The sequence below is a fragment of the Xenopus tropicalis genome, chromosome 7 (genome assembly GCF_000004195.4).
Source record: "Xenopus tropicalis strain Nigerian chromosome 7, UCB_Xtro_10.0, whole genome shotgun sequence".
Taxonomy (NCBI): Eukaryota; Metazoa; Chordata; class Amphibia; order Anura; family Pipidae; genus Xenopus; species Xenopus tropicalis.
Window position 1 is genome coordinate 5,357,918 of NC_030683.2, and position 15,908 is coordinate 5,373,825.

Below are 15,908 nucleotides of genomic sequence, written 5' to 3' on the forward strand. Positions count from 1 at the left end.
GCTCTTATGTAACAATTGCTTGTTATGGTAACAGTCAGTAACTTGCTGGCAAGTGATCGCAGCCATATGGAGGTGCAATCTGGTCCCCGCTGTGAGCTCAGAGGGAATAAGCTCAGCACATATGGCAGCTCCGACTTCCCCCGATCCTGCAGCACTGCAGCTTTGGTCCCCAGTGAAATGGGTCGGATATCCCGGGGAAGGGAACAGCATGGAGCAGACAGGGGAGAGTAAGGAGGGGAGAGAGGGAGGGTGGAACTGCAGCTTTTGCCTCTGTGCATCCTGCAGCCCAGCAGGGAACAAGGAGGAATTCACCAAAAAAGAGCAGTGATCCCTCTGGGTCCCATGTCTGTCTGTGGGAGAGGCAGGAAAGGGGCGGAAAGGAAATATTAAGCAGCAAAGCAGGAGCCTTGGCTTGTGTGATATGATGAGAGCTGCTACGTCACTGGGCTGAGTGCAGGGCAATGGCTGGCAGTTTGTGAGCGGCAGTGAGCAAGGTTACTGCAGGAGAACGCTACAGGCAGCAGCAGCACCCACAGCGGCACCCACAGCAGCACCACCATGTCTGCTAAGGAGATCCAGGCAGCAGGTAAGGTGCAGCCCATTGGCTCAAGGGGACATTTATCCTGCATTGCAGTGGAGACCACCTTGTGGGGTGCAAATCCATTCTGGGCGCTGGCAAGGTCACTCTGACAATGGGGAATGGCATGTAGGTGAGTTGGGCTCTCACCTGGGCTCCTGTACTGCTGGCATAGGGGGCCTTATATTCTTATTAAGGGCAAGTGGGAATGTTAACCCTAAATATTCTGCATTGTGTGTATAGACTCTATACAGTTGCCCAGGCTGTATTGCTCCAGCTGGTGTTGGAATACAAGTCTTAGCTTCCCCTGGAGGATGCTGGGACTTGTAGTTTCTCAGCAGAGACAGGACCACAGATCCTTGGGAAATATAAAGTGTGCTATAGAGCAGGCAATAAGGGAGGGTAAAAATACATTAGAGCCCATTGATTGGTCAGTTCTGTTATAATAGGAACCGGAGTGAGTAGAGAGGATTTTACTAGATCTCTTTGTATAGAGAAGGGGGGCTGTGCTGCCCAAATGCAAACATTCTTCACACTGTTTGGCAGGTATCTAATTTATTTTCTCATTTTCTAATCTGTCTATTGATGCTGTACCTATAAAAAATTGTCTATAGGCTGCACCATGTGTTATTGCCTTGATTTTAATCTATGAGAACTCCATCCTTTTATATGTGCCCCCCCAGATCCCCTTTAGATTGTGTAAGTTGAGGTGCAGAGATATCCGCACTTCCATAAAGTCCAGACATGTCCACTCTCTGGGATTTTTCTTCTGAACTTGACCCCACTCCTTCTCCAGGTCACCTGAATTAAAAGTAATCCAACCATTCTAGTAGCCTGTAAATACTCCCAGATATACATACAGTATATGGCAAAGCTGGGGCTTTAAATGGGGTGGGGCCATGGGTGTGAAGGGGTGTGATTGGCATGAAACTGGGTGTGGCCAGAAGCCCCCAGAACATGTTTTCCGCAAGTGCAATTCTTTAGTTTCTCCCATTTACAGAAATCTTGTTCCAGCCAGCGCAGCCCTGCTATGTGCATTTATTAGACATGTCCCTGCATTTTCAGGGAAGCTAACTAGTAATTATAATAACCCTACAATTTATTACAGGGGATGATGTAAAGCACATGTAGATGAGATATGGGAATACTGAGGCAATATAAATGCAGTAATAAGCACCCTGCTAATTGCGATGTTGTTATAAGTATCCTCATCATCACTTCATCTGGTTGGCCAATGGCTTGTCCCCAGCAGCTCTGCAATTCCCAGCATGCCTTAGGCAGGTAACCTGCAGAATGGCGATTCCCTGAGAGCATTCAACTTGTATTTTTCCTTAAGTGACACTGACGCCCCTGCACGTGTTCCCTCTATTATACACTTCTTTACAAGCTACCCCAGTGCTGCGCTTTAATGTCCTTCCTTTTTGGTCACATGCTGCAATAAGATTCAATCCAACAGGACTGTCTCTCTCTCTCCCAGTAACTGCACCAAGTGGTTCTGGGGTCCAGAGCAGCGTGTAAATGTGTTGCCCAGAGCTTTTCCATATAGTGGAGCCTTACAGAGTGTGGGTAGGCTTAGTGGGGGTCAAGTGGGTATATTTGGGCAAGATGGTGAATAGAGGAGCACTAGATGGAAACAGTAGGTCAATATGTGGTAAGCAGTAGGGCAAAATGGAGAGAGTGGGAGAAGATGGTGTAAGTAGGATGAGATTGTGACAGTAGGGCAGGATCAGGATGGTGTTAGTAGGGCAAAAAAATGACAGTAGAGTGAAATGGTGACAGTAGAAGTAGGTGGAGACAGCAGGACAAGATGGTGAAAGAATGACAAGAAGGGGAGAATAGGGCAAGAAGGTTTTAGTAGGGCAAGATGGCAACAGTAGGTCAATATGAAAGCAGTAGAGCAAAATGGAGAAATTAGGACAAGTTGGAAAGAGTAGAACAAGATGGTGACAAAAGGGAGAAATATGGTGACAGTAGGAAAAGACAGTGACACTAGGGTGAATATTTGACAGTAGAGCAAGACAGTGACAGTAGTAATACATGGAGACATCAAGGCAAGATGGTGAAAGAACAACAGAGTAGGAGAAGATGGTGAAAGTAGGACAAGAAGGAAAGAGTAGCGCAAGGTGGAGACAGTAGGGCAAGATGGTTACAGTAGAGCAAGACGGTGAAAGTAGGGCAAGATGGAGACAGTAGGGCAAGATGGGGACAGTAGGACATAGTGGAGACAGTAGGAGCAAGATGGAGACAGTAGGGCAAGATGGAGACAGTAGGGCAAGATGGTGGCAGTAGAGCGAGATGGAGACAGTAGGGCAAGATGGAGACAGTAGGAGCAAGATGGAGACAGTAGAGCGAGATTGAGACAGTAGGGCAAGATGGAGACAGTAGGGCAAGATGGAGACAGTGGGGCAAGATGGTGACAGTAGGGCAAGATGGAAACAGTAGGGCAAGATGGGGACAGTAGGGCAAGATGGAGACAGTAGGGCAAGATGGAGACAGTAGGGCAAGATGGAGACAGTAGGACAAGATGGTGACAGTAGGGCAAGATGGAAACAGTAGGGCAAGATGGGGACAGTAGGACAAGATGGAGACAGTAGGACAAGATGGTGACAGTAGGGCAAGATGGAAACAGTAGGGCAAGATGGAGACAGTAGGGCAAGATGGAGACAGTAGGGGCAAGATGGGGACAGTAGGGCAAGATGGAGACAGTAGGACAAGATGGTGACAGTAGGGCAAGATGGAAACAGTAGGGCAAGATGGGGACAGTAGGGCAAGATGATGAAAGTAACGCAAAATTTAAATAGTAGGGCAAGATTGCAACCAAACCTTGGCCTGACCTACAGCTCTTAACTGGTTTTGAAGTAGCTCAAAACCCAAAGTACCCTTACATCAGACAGTTCTACTTTTATATTAATAACTGAATCCCACAGTCCATTTTGCCCAGTCCCACCGCTACTAAAAGTGCCTGCAGGTTTGTGTGGTCCCTTTACATGTTTGTGGGAGAAATGGAGCCTGGCAAGGCAGCCAGATGGGCTCAACTGGGAAACCATAACTTTTAAGGTTATGGGTAAATGTAATTGTGAAAGCCGTGGCTGTTTCTGTTCTCTGCGATTTTGACGTTAAACAATGTAGCAGAAGCCAGCTGATTAATAGAGCTGGAGGAGAACTGGGTTATAGAATTACGCTTAGTGAGAATGCCGGATGAACGGCTGTTTAGAAATTGCTTATAATTATATTTTCTGTCAGTAGGCAAAAAACTGTTGTTGGGTGAAGTTCCCCTTTAAGGGACGATGCTGCTTTTTATTCGGCACTGTTTTCACTACAAACCTGCAGAATCAGTGACAGGAGGGAGGGAAGGGGGTGCGTCAGGCAGACTGCACTGCAGTACGGCTTACAGTAAGTCGGCCACGTGTCTGTCTCTGCCCTTACCGGAGGTGCCATACACATACCCAATGCCCCAGAGCCCCATATGTCTCAGATATATAATTACATATAGCGCGCTACTGCACTTCTCTATCAATCCCAGCATCTCCCTAACGACTCTGTTTAATTATCATAGAAGAGACGAGTCCCTCCTTATGAGCAATGCACAAGCATAAAAAGCCAGTTAGAGCAGGATAAGCTTGGAGTATTGATCCGCACCGGGTCCCTAGAACCTGATCTCAGGGGACAAGGAAATAGATGGAATTATATACCCAGTAATATCTGGCTCTGTACAGGCATGTGTGTGACTGGGAAATTGTCTCACTGCTGGGCAGCGCCAGGTTTAAATCACAGAACTGCTCACGGCACTCTGGGAAGCACGGCACTCTGGGAAGCACGGCACTCTGGGAAGCACGGCACCACCGAGCAGCTCTTTACAGTACGAAGATAGTGAGACACAAATATAGCAGGGCAAGGTGGAGACAGTAGGACAGGATTGAGATGGAAAGACAAGATGCAGACAGAAGGACAAGATGGAGACAGTAGGGCAAGATGGAGACAGCAGAGCAAGATGGAGACAGTAGGGAAAGATGGAGACATAAGGATAAGATGGAGACAGTAGGGCAAGATGGAGACAGTAGGACAAGATGGAGACAGTAGGGCAAGATGGAGACAGTATAACAAGATGAAGACAGTAGGACAGGATTGAGATGGAAAGACAAGATGCAGATAGAAGGACAAGATGGAGACAGTAGGGCAAGATGGAGACAGTAGGGCAGGATGGAGACAGTAGGGCAAGATGGAGACAATATAACAAGATGAAGACAGTAGGACAGGATTGAGATGGAAAGACAAGATGCAGATAGAAGGACAAGATGGAGACAGTAGGGCAAGATGGAGACAGTAGGACAAGATGGAGACAGTAGGGCAGGATGGAGACAGTAGGACAAGATGGAAACAGCAGGGCAAGAAGCAGACAGAAGGACAAAATGGAGACAGTAGGATAAGATGGAAACAGCAGGGCAAGAAGCAGACAGTAGGACAAGATGGAGACAGCAGGGCAGGATGGAGACAGTAGGACAAGATGGAAACAGCAGGGCAAGATGGAGACAGTAGGGCAAGATGGAGACATAAGGATAAGATGGAGACAGTAGGGCAAGATGGAGACAGTAGGACAAGATGAAGACAGTAGGGCAGGATGGAGACAGTAGGGCAAGATGGAGACAGTAGGGCAAGATGGAGACAGTAGGGCAAGATGAAGACAGTAGGGCAAGATGGAGACAGTAGGACAAGATGGAGACAGTAGGACAAGATGGAGACAGTAGGACAAGATTGAAACAGCAGGGCAAGAAGCAGACAGAAGGACAAAATGGAAGACAGTAGGATAAGATGGAGACAGTAGGACAGGATTGAGATGGAAAGACAAGAAGCAGATAGAAGGACAAGATGGAGACAGTAAGGCAAGATGGAGACAGTAGGGAAAAGATGGAGACAGTAGGACAAGATGGAGACAGTAGGGCAAGAGGGAGACAGTAGGACAGGATGGAGACAGAAGGACAGGATTGAGATGGAAAGACAAGAAGCAGATAGAAGGACAAGATGGAGACAGTAAGGCAAGATGGAGACAGTAGGGAAAAGATGGAGACAGTAGGACAAGATGGAGACAGTAGGGCAAGAGGGAGACAGTAGGACAGGATGGAGACAGAAGGACAGGATTGAGACGGAAAGACAAGATGGAAACAGTAGGATAAGTAGGACAGTAGTACAGGATTGAGATTGAAGGACAAGATGAAGACAGTAGGATAAGATGGAGACAGTAGGAAAATATGGAGACAGTAGGACAAGATGAAGACAGTAGGGTGAAGATGGAGACAGTAGGACAAGATAGAGACAGTAGGGCAAGATGGAGACAGTAGGACAAGATAGAGACAGTAGGGCAAGATGAAGACTGTAGTGGAAGAGTGAGACAGTAGGGTGAAGATGGAGACAGTAGGACAAGATAGAGACAGTAGGGTGAAGATGGAGACAGTAGAATAAGATAGAGACAGTTGGCCAAGATTAACACAGTAGGACAAGAAGGCAGCAGTTAGGCAAGATAGATAATAATAATATTTGTACCAGCATTTTCCAACCTGTTAATGTAGGAGTCTGGGGCTGCCACTGACACACAAAGGGTGTTTTAGGTGCTGGAGGTTTTAGGTAGGTCCACAGCTTTGGCACTTTGTGTAAGTTACTAAAGTAATTGAAGACATTTCACTACTCATCCGAGCAGCTTCTTCAGTTCAACTGACTGGTATGGGAAGCCCTCAGCATATATACTCTTCCACTTATGAGGAATGAGCGTTTTTTTCACTCTCTGAAAAGCTCTGGCTGCTATGGTCTGTGTACCTGGCAACCACAAACCAAATTCCTTTTTAGGCAAGCCCATGGCACATTTATGGGGGAGCCCTCAGTCCCTATCCATTGTAATGTGCATCTGGCACAAAGTACCCTGACTGATACACGACTTGCCTTCATTAGATCCCCGGGATATTGTCGTTTCCATCTGTTACAGAAAACCCATTATTGGTAAAGCCTTTCATTTTGTTCCACGTGGCCCCGTATGGAACATGCGGAATATAATCTCTTTGTCCTGTAATCAGTTTGCCTGGGGAGCGGCCTGGTAATGTGACTCAGGGAAACGGACTGGTCCAATGTCGGGGGGGGCCGGGGGGCCGGAGGCACTTAACTGCTAAGAGCTTTCGCCTTGGAAGAGCGAGTGGCCCTAGTGACCTTGTTTTTATTGCATTATGACATCACATGGATAAAATCTGAGTAAGACAGAGATGCAATGGTTTATGCCCCTACACCCCCCCCCCATCCCGACAGTTTCCGAAGGACAGTAGCAAAGCAAGGTCAGATCTGATAGAAAAGAAGGCAAAACTGTCTGTAGCGCTCCCAAGGCTGCTCTTAAGGTGGGACAGAATGCCACCCAAAAACAGCATTCTGTCACAGTGACACATATCCTATCCAACTCCCCATTGTAAGCAGCAGTCCTGCCCTGCTTTATGGCTGAGATTCTAGCTATCTGTATAACAGAGCATTCTGTCACAGTGGCACAGATCCTATCTGATCCCCCCCATTGTAAGCAGCAGTCCTGCCCTGCTTTATGGCTGAGATTCTAGCTATCTGTATAACAGAGCATTCTGTCACAGTGGCACAGATCCTATCTGATCCCCCCATTGTAAGCAGCAGTCCTGCCCTGCTTTATGGCTGAGATTCTAGCTATCTGTATAACAGAGCATTCTGTCACAGTGGCACAGATCCTATCCCCCCCATTGTAAGCAGCAGTCCTGCCCTGCTTTATGGCTGAGATTCTAGCTATCTGTATAACAGAGCATTCTGTCACAGTGGCACAGATCCTATCTGATCCCCCCATTGTAAGCAGCAGTCCTGCCCTGCTTTATGGCTGAGATTCTAGCTATCTGTATAACAGAGCATTCTGTCACAGTGGCACAGATCCTATCTGATCCCCCCATTGTAAGCAGCAGTCCTGCCCTGCTTTATGGCTGAGATTCTAGCTATCTGTATAACAGAGCATTCTGTCACAGTGGCACAGATCCTATCTGATCCCCCCATTGTAAGCAGCAGTCCTGCCCTGCTTTATGGCTGAGATTCTAGCTATCTGTATAACAGAGCATTCTGTCACAGTGGCACAGATCCTGTAACTTTATGTGGAGCTGCTGGAAAAGAAATATATTTTTTTAAACAAAGCAATGTTGGAAACCTGTATTCACTACACTAATCCCAACCTCTACCCCATTCAACCTGTCAGTACATCTGCCCCTCACTCAGCTCTGACTCAGCTCTGACCCTGCATGCCTCCCCCGTCTATGCTCCCCCCGCCCATTAGTCCCACTCACTGTTTGCCACCTCTCTTCTACATAATGCCACACTCCTACGTGCTACTTATTCCCATCACACACTCAGTGGGCAATGCATTTGCTGAATTGTTCCTCTCTAATGGCTTCTCGTGGGCCCACATACACTGAAATGCCTCTCTGCCCAACCATAAACTCCCCCCGGCCGCCATTAAGTTAGAAACTCGTATCAGCCAATGTACACCGTGGCCTATATTTCATTATGACTAAATACATAAAGTATCAGCTCTTGTCCCATAACTAACTCCAATGTGCAGCGGAGGGAACTTTTTCTTATTTAAAGTTTTTTCTCCAATTGTAGGCCCACCTTTGCACCCACCCCCAGATCAATGGACATGGGGACCCCAGGCAATGCAGGAAGGAAGTGGCCCTATTAGAATGCACAAATGGCCCTTGGCCATAGCCCCACCATTGGCCTGATTGTGCTACATACAGTAGAGGAAAGAAAGTGTTGCTGGCTGCCCCCTCCCTGGGAATGCACATTTGTGTATATGACACTGTCATTGATAAATGGGCCGCTCTGCACTATGGACCATTAAAAGGGGTTAAAGTTTTCTGAGAGTCTCAGACTCCAGGACTTTTCCTCCTCTTTTCCTGACAGATCCTTTCCCCCCTAAGCCCCTCACATTCCTCCAGGAGGCCCCCGGCCTCCATAATCTGTTGGTCTGGTGGAATATTTTAGCATATACCCCCCCCCCAATGATATGGGATCAGCTTTGAGCTGCCGGCAGAAGGGATAATCTCCAAGTCATATTAAGGCTGCGGTGACACTATAAGCCTGGTATTTACACACATCTTACATAGCACTCATCTAACAGACTTGGGTGCCAATACTACTTGGCCTGGTCCACGATAGAGGGGGTATCCCAGTTGGGGGGCCCTGTGGAAGAGGGGTGATCAAAAAGCACAAAATTACAGGTCACAAAGTGGGCAGGGATTGTGGGGAAGTGGGCGGGGAATGGACAGATCATTGGGAGGGTATTGATATAATGGGGGTGGCTAGAGTGGATTAGGGTGTGACTGTGTGTAAGTGGGGCTCTTTTTCACTAGGGCACTGTTGGCACGGAACACCACCCAGGGGACCCAAATGGCCCTGCACAAGGAACCAAAAGTTCCAAATCGCTCTACATGTCCTCCACAGCACCTTATAATGCCAACTTCTACCCTCTAGCTGTTTTCTTTACTACATCTCCCAGCATCCCCTGATAGCAGCGTTGGTTCCAGAATGGTAGGGTTCACATTGTAAAGCAAGTGGAGGAGCTAAGCTAAAGGGGGCAATATTGCACTGCAAAAGTGTTGGGTTTATCCTACCCAGGATGTTCCCGAATGTTGTTTTTAATGAAGAGATGGTCTAAAGGTGCCCATACACTGGCCGATCCGCTCGATTGGTGATGTCGCCAAGCCCTGGGGCCAAACAATCAAATTATAATGACGGGCATAGGCAAAGTCAGTACATTGATGCGGTCCCTGATCCGACTAGATTTTCTAACCTGCCCGATCGAGATATCGGTCGGGCAGGCCCCTCGGGAGTGCCCATACACGGGCCGATTAGCTACCGAATCAGTCTAAGGGACCCATATCGGCAGCTAGAATCGGCCCGTGTATGGGCACCTTAACTTAATACTACAGCTTCCATCAGAGTGGCAAAAACTGCAGAGTATGCAGGTCCGATTGAATAAACAGTGGCCGGGCATCATATATCGTATTACCCACGGACGCCCACACGGAGCTGAAATGTGCTAAGCGAAGCTTCCCTCTGTATCACAGATAAACAGGAGGATTAGGGGCCATTCGTACTGCGCAGCTCTGGGGAGTAGGAGCGTTCATGCCTGGAATTCCTGGGACTCATTCTGGTCACTTTGTTACTCATTAATCAGTTTAATACAATAAAAAAGATAAATGTAGGTAAAGATGCAATCTCTTCTGATATTCTTCTATGGTGACCCGATGGGATGTGTTCCCTTTAAGAGCCGGAGCTGCTGTGACTAGTGCAATGCTAGCCCATGGGGCTACTAGTTAGCCTTATCGCTGGGTGCTGTCCATGGTACTGAAGGCACAAACCCAGACACCAGTGGGACTTGTGCTGCACTCTGATTGGCAGAGCTCACTGAATGCAGAGTTTTATAGAAGGATATCAGACTCATGGACCCCCCCACAGACCCTTGTCTGTGCTAAACTACAATCCCCACACACACATAAAGGAAAAATATTCTTTAAGTTTTTATAAATGCCCAATAAAACATGTTGGAGCCTGCAAAGCAGGGATGTCCAACCTGTTACAGTTAAGTAGCATTAGGGGAAAGATAGACGGCTGTTGGGGGCTTCTGGGAGTTGTAGTTAAACAACAGCAGAGGAGCCTTAGAATGGAAGTCTTACTATATATAAATAATGGGGCTGTTTTGCCCTTGTTCTTAACCAGAATTCCATAGTAGCTCTGATCTCTGGATATTTTTGTCTGCGTCCTGTATCCAGCTGTTTCCCAGGGATTGTAAACAATCCCCTTCCTGTTCATCCGGGGGTCATTGGGCAAAACCCCACCAGGCTTTCACTCCATGTTTTCCAACAAGGCTTGTTTGAGTGCTTTATCCTTCCGCTCCTCTCTCTGCTAATAGAATGTTCTTTCATATCGGATATAAAGGGCCCCATCTTCCCCAAGATATTCCTTCTCTATCTCTTGCATTATCTCAGCACTCTCAGCTAACATGGCGTGACAATGTGTTTGGTGTCTGTAAAGCGTCTGTTTCCTTTTAGGTTTCTTAATGTAGACAGAAAAAGGAAAAGTGTTGGAAGGGTTACTGCCTGCCCCGCTCTCATTTCCCTACAGAAATAGGGGTTGGTAGCACTAGGTAGGTACCTAATATATAGGGGCAGAGACAGGGGAAAGTGTTGGAAGGGTTACTGCCTGCCCTGCTCTCATTTCCCTACAGAAATAGGGGTTGGTAGCACTAGGTAGGTACCTAATATATAGGGACAGAGACAGGGGAAAGTGTTGGAAGGGTTACTGCCTGCCCTGCTCTCATTTCCCTACAGAAATAGGGGTGGTAGCACTAGGTAGGTACCTAATATATAGGGGCAGAGACAGGGGAAAGTGTTGGAAGGGTTACTGCCTGCCCTGCTCTCATTTCCCTACAGAAATAGGGGTTGGTAGCACTAGGTAGGTACCTAATATATAGGGGCAGAGACAGGGGAAAGTGTTGGAAGGGTTACTGCCTGCCCTGCTCTCATTTCCCTACAGAAATAGGGGTTGGTAGCACTAGGTAGGTACCTAATATATAGGGGCAGAGACAGGGGAAAGTGTTGGAAGGGTTACTGCCTGCCCTGCTCTCATTTCCCTACAGAAATAGGGGTTGGTAGCACTAGGTAGGTACCTAATATATAGGGGCAGAGACAGGGGAAAGTGTTGGAAGGGTTACTGCCTGCCCTGCTCTCATTTCCCTACAGAAATAGGGGTTGGTAGCACTAGGTAGGTACCTAATATATAGGGGCAGAGACAGGGGAAAGTGTTGGAAGGGTTACTGCCTGCCCTGCTCTCATTTCCCTACAGAAATAGGGGTTGGTAGCACTAGGTAGGTACCTAATATATAGGGGCAGAGACAGGGGAAAGTGTTGGGTTACTGCCTACCCTGCTCTCATTTCCCTACAGAAATAGGGGTTGGTAGCACTAGGTAGGTACCTAATATATAGGGGCAGAGACAGGGGAAAGTGTTGGAAGGGTTACTGCCTGCCCCGCTCTCATTTCCCTACAGAAATAAGGGTTGGTAGCACTAGGTAGGTACCTAATATATAGGGGCAGAGACAGGGGAAAGTGTTGGAAGGGTTACTGCCTGCCCTGCTCTCATTTCCCTACAGAAATAGGGGTTGGTAGCACTAGGTAGGTACCTAATATATAGGGGCAGAGACAGGGGAAAGTGTTGGAAGGGTTACTGCCTGCCCTGCTCTCATTTCCCTACAGAAATAGGGGTTGGTAGCACTAGGTAGGTACCTAATATATAGGGGCAGAGACAGGGGAAAGTGTTGGAAGGGTTACTGCCTGCTCTCCTTTTACTCTATAAAGTATTTTCATTTCTTACTGTGTGCTGCTTGGCACTGGCAACTCTCTTGGTTTAAATTTTGATTCCTAATATGTATATATTTTATATTATAAATGCCTATCTTGCAATTCATTTCAACTGTTTCTCATTCTTTCTCCCATGGTTCCCTCTCTGCCAGGCTGACTCAGCTGTTCAGACCTATTCCCCTGGTCCCACCTTGTGTTACTAAGGATATAAAAAGCGACTGTTTCCAGCAGCGAGTGGATTGTTTTACATTAGGGAGTGCAGATCAAGCAGCCTTTAACCCCCACCCTTTCCGTATCAGGATTTATTAGTCAGGCCTGGGTTTAGAGAAGGACTGAGAGGCAGAGGTATAAATCACATTACTATGTCTGAGTATTACAAGGGGTGCCCAGGTACAGCAGGTCTGTATTACATAGAATACATTTTATTCTTACTTTTATTTATTATTATTACATAGAATATTCTCTATTAGAATGCATAGAAATGTGTATCTGGAATATTTAATTGACTCACTGTGGTCACTTTTTTTGCTTTACTTCCTCTGTGGCAAACAACGGCAGCCCTGTCTTGCTTTATGGCCGAGTGACAGCCAGTAGGGGTCATTTACTACATGCAGAGTGAGGTGCAAAGTGCATATAATTGGTGCAATCCTCCAGGTTTTTGTACTTTGCACCCACTCTGCATGAAGAACACAGTTCTCCATAATGCAAAATGGATTAAACTTGATAGAAATATTTTTTCTGCCTCAGCTACTATGAAAATTATTATGGATTCAATCCCACTTCCCACCACTAGAGGAGCTGCACTCAGCCTTCACCTGGTGAGATTTAAAGGGCAAACTTTGCCTCCTGTGTTTAAATGGGTTAACAATGGGCTACCTTACAAAAGAGGCCCCAAAATTCTCATGTGTGTGTAAGGGGGTCCCCTACCATTCTTCTCTCAGTACAACGGCTCCCCGGATTTCTTAAGCTGGATAGTGTGCCTACATTTTGGGGTCCCGTGGAACTCGGGATTTATAGTATTCAGTTAATTCGCCCCCGGATAATATTTGCTTAGATCTGTAAAACAGAAGGACCAGCTATTTCCTGGCAGCATAACTCATGTATGGGAAGGGGGGTCTTGTTGCCTAGGCGACTGCTCTGGAAAAGGCAGCTGTTTCGTAACATATGGTGCGGGAATATTTGGCAGAGTTCCTTCTCTTACATAATAATAAATAGTGGTTATAAGATTGACACGCTTTCCAGCAATCCTGGCGCAACAGCAGAAACCTTCCTCATCTCTTACACAGACACGGCAGCATTTTAAAGTGAATTTCATCAGAATTTGCCCCCTTCCTTCTTTTAGGAGTCAGAACCAGCAGTGCAGGGAAGGGAAAGGGACAGACACAGTGACAGTTACACATAACTATAAACCCAGTGAGAATGAGGGATGAATGGGTATTGGGGAGTTGTATCAGGAGTCAGAACCAGCAGTGCAGGGAAGGGAAAGGGACAGGCACAGTGACAGTTACACATAACTATAAACCCAGTGAGAATGAGGGATGAATGGATATTGGGGAGTTGTATCAGGAGTCAGAACCAGCAGTACAGAGAAGGGAAAGGGACAGACACAGTGACAGTTACACATAACTATAAACCCAGTGAGAATGAGGAATGAATGGGTATTGGGGAGTTGTATCAGGAGTCAGAACCAGCAGTGCAGGGAAGGGAAAGGGACAGGCACAGTGACAGTTACACATAACTATAAACCCAGTGAGAATGAGGAATGAATGGGTATTGGGGAGTTGTATCAGGAGTCAGAACCAGCAGTGCAGGGAAGGGAAAGGGACAGACACAGTGACAGTTACACATAACTATAAACCCAGTGAGAATGAGGAATTAATGGATATTGGGGAGTTGTATCAGGAGTCAGAACCAGCAGTGCAGGGAAGGGAAAGGGACAGACACAGTGACAGTTACACATAACTATAAACCCAGTGAGAATGAGGGATGAATGGATATTGGGGAGTTGTATCAGGAGTCAGAACCAGCAGTGCAGGGAAGGGAAAGGGACAGGCACAGTGACAGTTACACATAACTATAAACCCAGTGAGAATGAGGAATGAATGGGTATTGGGGAGTTGTATCAGGAGTCAGAACCAGCAGTGCAGAGAAGGGAAAGGGACAGACACAGTGGCAGTTACACATAACTATAAACCCAGTGAGAATGAGGAATGAATGGGTATTGGGGAGTTGTATCAGGAGTCAGAACCAGCAGTACAGAGAAGGGAAAGGGACAGACACAGTGACAGTTACACATAACTATAAACCCAGTGAGAATGAGGAATGAATGGGTATTGGGGAGTTGTATCAGGAGTCAGAACCAGCAGTGCAGGGAAGGGAAAGGGACAGGCACAGTGACAGTTACACATAACTATAAACCCAGTGAGAATGAGGAATGAATGGATATTGGGGAGTTGTATCAGGAGTCAGAACCAGCAGTGCAGGGAAGGGAAAGGGACAGACACAGTGACAGTTACACATAACTATAAACCCAGTGAGAATGAGGAATTAATGGATATTGGGGAGTTGTATCAGGAGTCAGAACCAGCAGTGCAGGGAAGGGAAAGGGACAGACACAGTGACAGTTACACATAACTATAAACCCAGTGAGAATGAGGGATGAATGGATATTGGGGAGTTGTATCAGGAGTCAGAACCAGCAGTGCAGGGAAGGGAAAGGGACAGGCACAGTGACAGTTACACATAACTATAAACCCAGTGAGAATGAGGAATGAATGGGTATTGGGGAGTTGTATCAGGAGTCAGAACCAGCAGTGCAGAGAAGGGAAAGGGACAGACACAGTGGCAGTTACACATAACTATAAACCCAGTGAGAATGAGGAATGAATGGATATTGGGGAGTTGTATCAGGAGTCAGAACCAGCAGTGCAGAGAGGGGAAAGGGACAGACACAGTGACAGTTACACATAACTATAAACCCAGTGAGAATGAGGGATGAATGGATATTGGGGAGTTGTATCAGGAGTCAGAACCAGCAGTGCAGGGAAGGGAAAGGGACAGACACAGTGACAGTTACACATAACTATAAACCCAGTGAGAATGAGGAATGAATGGATATTGGGGAGTTGTATCAGGAGTCAGAACCAGCAGTGCAGAGAAGGGAAAGGGACAGACACAGTGACAGTTACACATAACTATAAACCCAGTGAGAATGAGGAATTAATGGATATTGGGGAGTTGTATCAGGAGTCAGAACCAGCAGTGCAGGGAAGGGAAAGGGACAGACACAGTGACAGTTACACATAACTATAAACCCAGTGAGAATGAGGGATGAATGGATATTGGGGAGTTGTATCAGGAGTCAGAACCAGCAGTGCAGAGAAGGGAAAGGGACAGACATAGTGACAGTATCTCTCTGTATAGGCTATGGGCAAACTTAGGGGGCTGTTCCTGCTGAATTGTGCTTAGTACAGGGGAATCCCTATGTGCCATAGTTTTATGGTATCTCTCTGTACAGGCTATGGGCAAACTTAGGGGGCTGTTCCTGCTGAATTGTGCTTAGTACAGGGGAATCCCTATGTGCCATAGTTTTATGGTATCTCTCTGTACAGGCTATGAGCAAACTTAGGGGGCTGTTCCTGCTGAATTGTGCTTAGTACAGGGGAATCCCTATGTGCCATAGTTTTATGGTATCTCTCTGTACAGGCTATGAGCAAACTTAGGGGGCTGTTCCTGCTGAATTGTGCTTAGTACAAGGGAATCCCTATGTGCCATAGTTTTATGGTATCTCTCTGTACAGGCTATGGGCAAACTTAGGGGGCTGTTCCTGCTGAATTGTGCTTAGTACAGGGGAATCCCTATGTGCCATAGTTTTATGGTATCTCTCTGTACAGGCTATGGGCATACTTAGGGGGCTGTTCCTGCTGAATTGTGC

The 15,908-nt window shown here is 46.9% G+C and overlaps 1 protein-coding gene across 1 annotated transcript in view; it reads left to right on the forward strand.

Annotated features, from left to right (window-relative positions):
- Nucleotides 1–290: 290 nt before the first annotated feature.
- The window catches only part of hspa12a (heat shock protein family A (Hsp70) member 12A), a 37,865-nt gene continuing 22,247 nt past the window's right edge, over nt 291–15,908 (forward strand). The window contains exon 1 of the mRNA XM_002941841.5: nt 291–586. Coding sequence (XP_002941887.2) covers nt 559–586 — 28 coding nt within the window. The 5' untranslated portion in view covers nt 291–558. The remainder of the gene's footprint in view (nt 587–15,908) is intronic.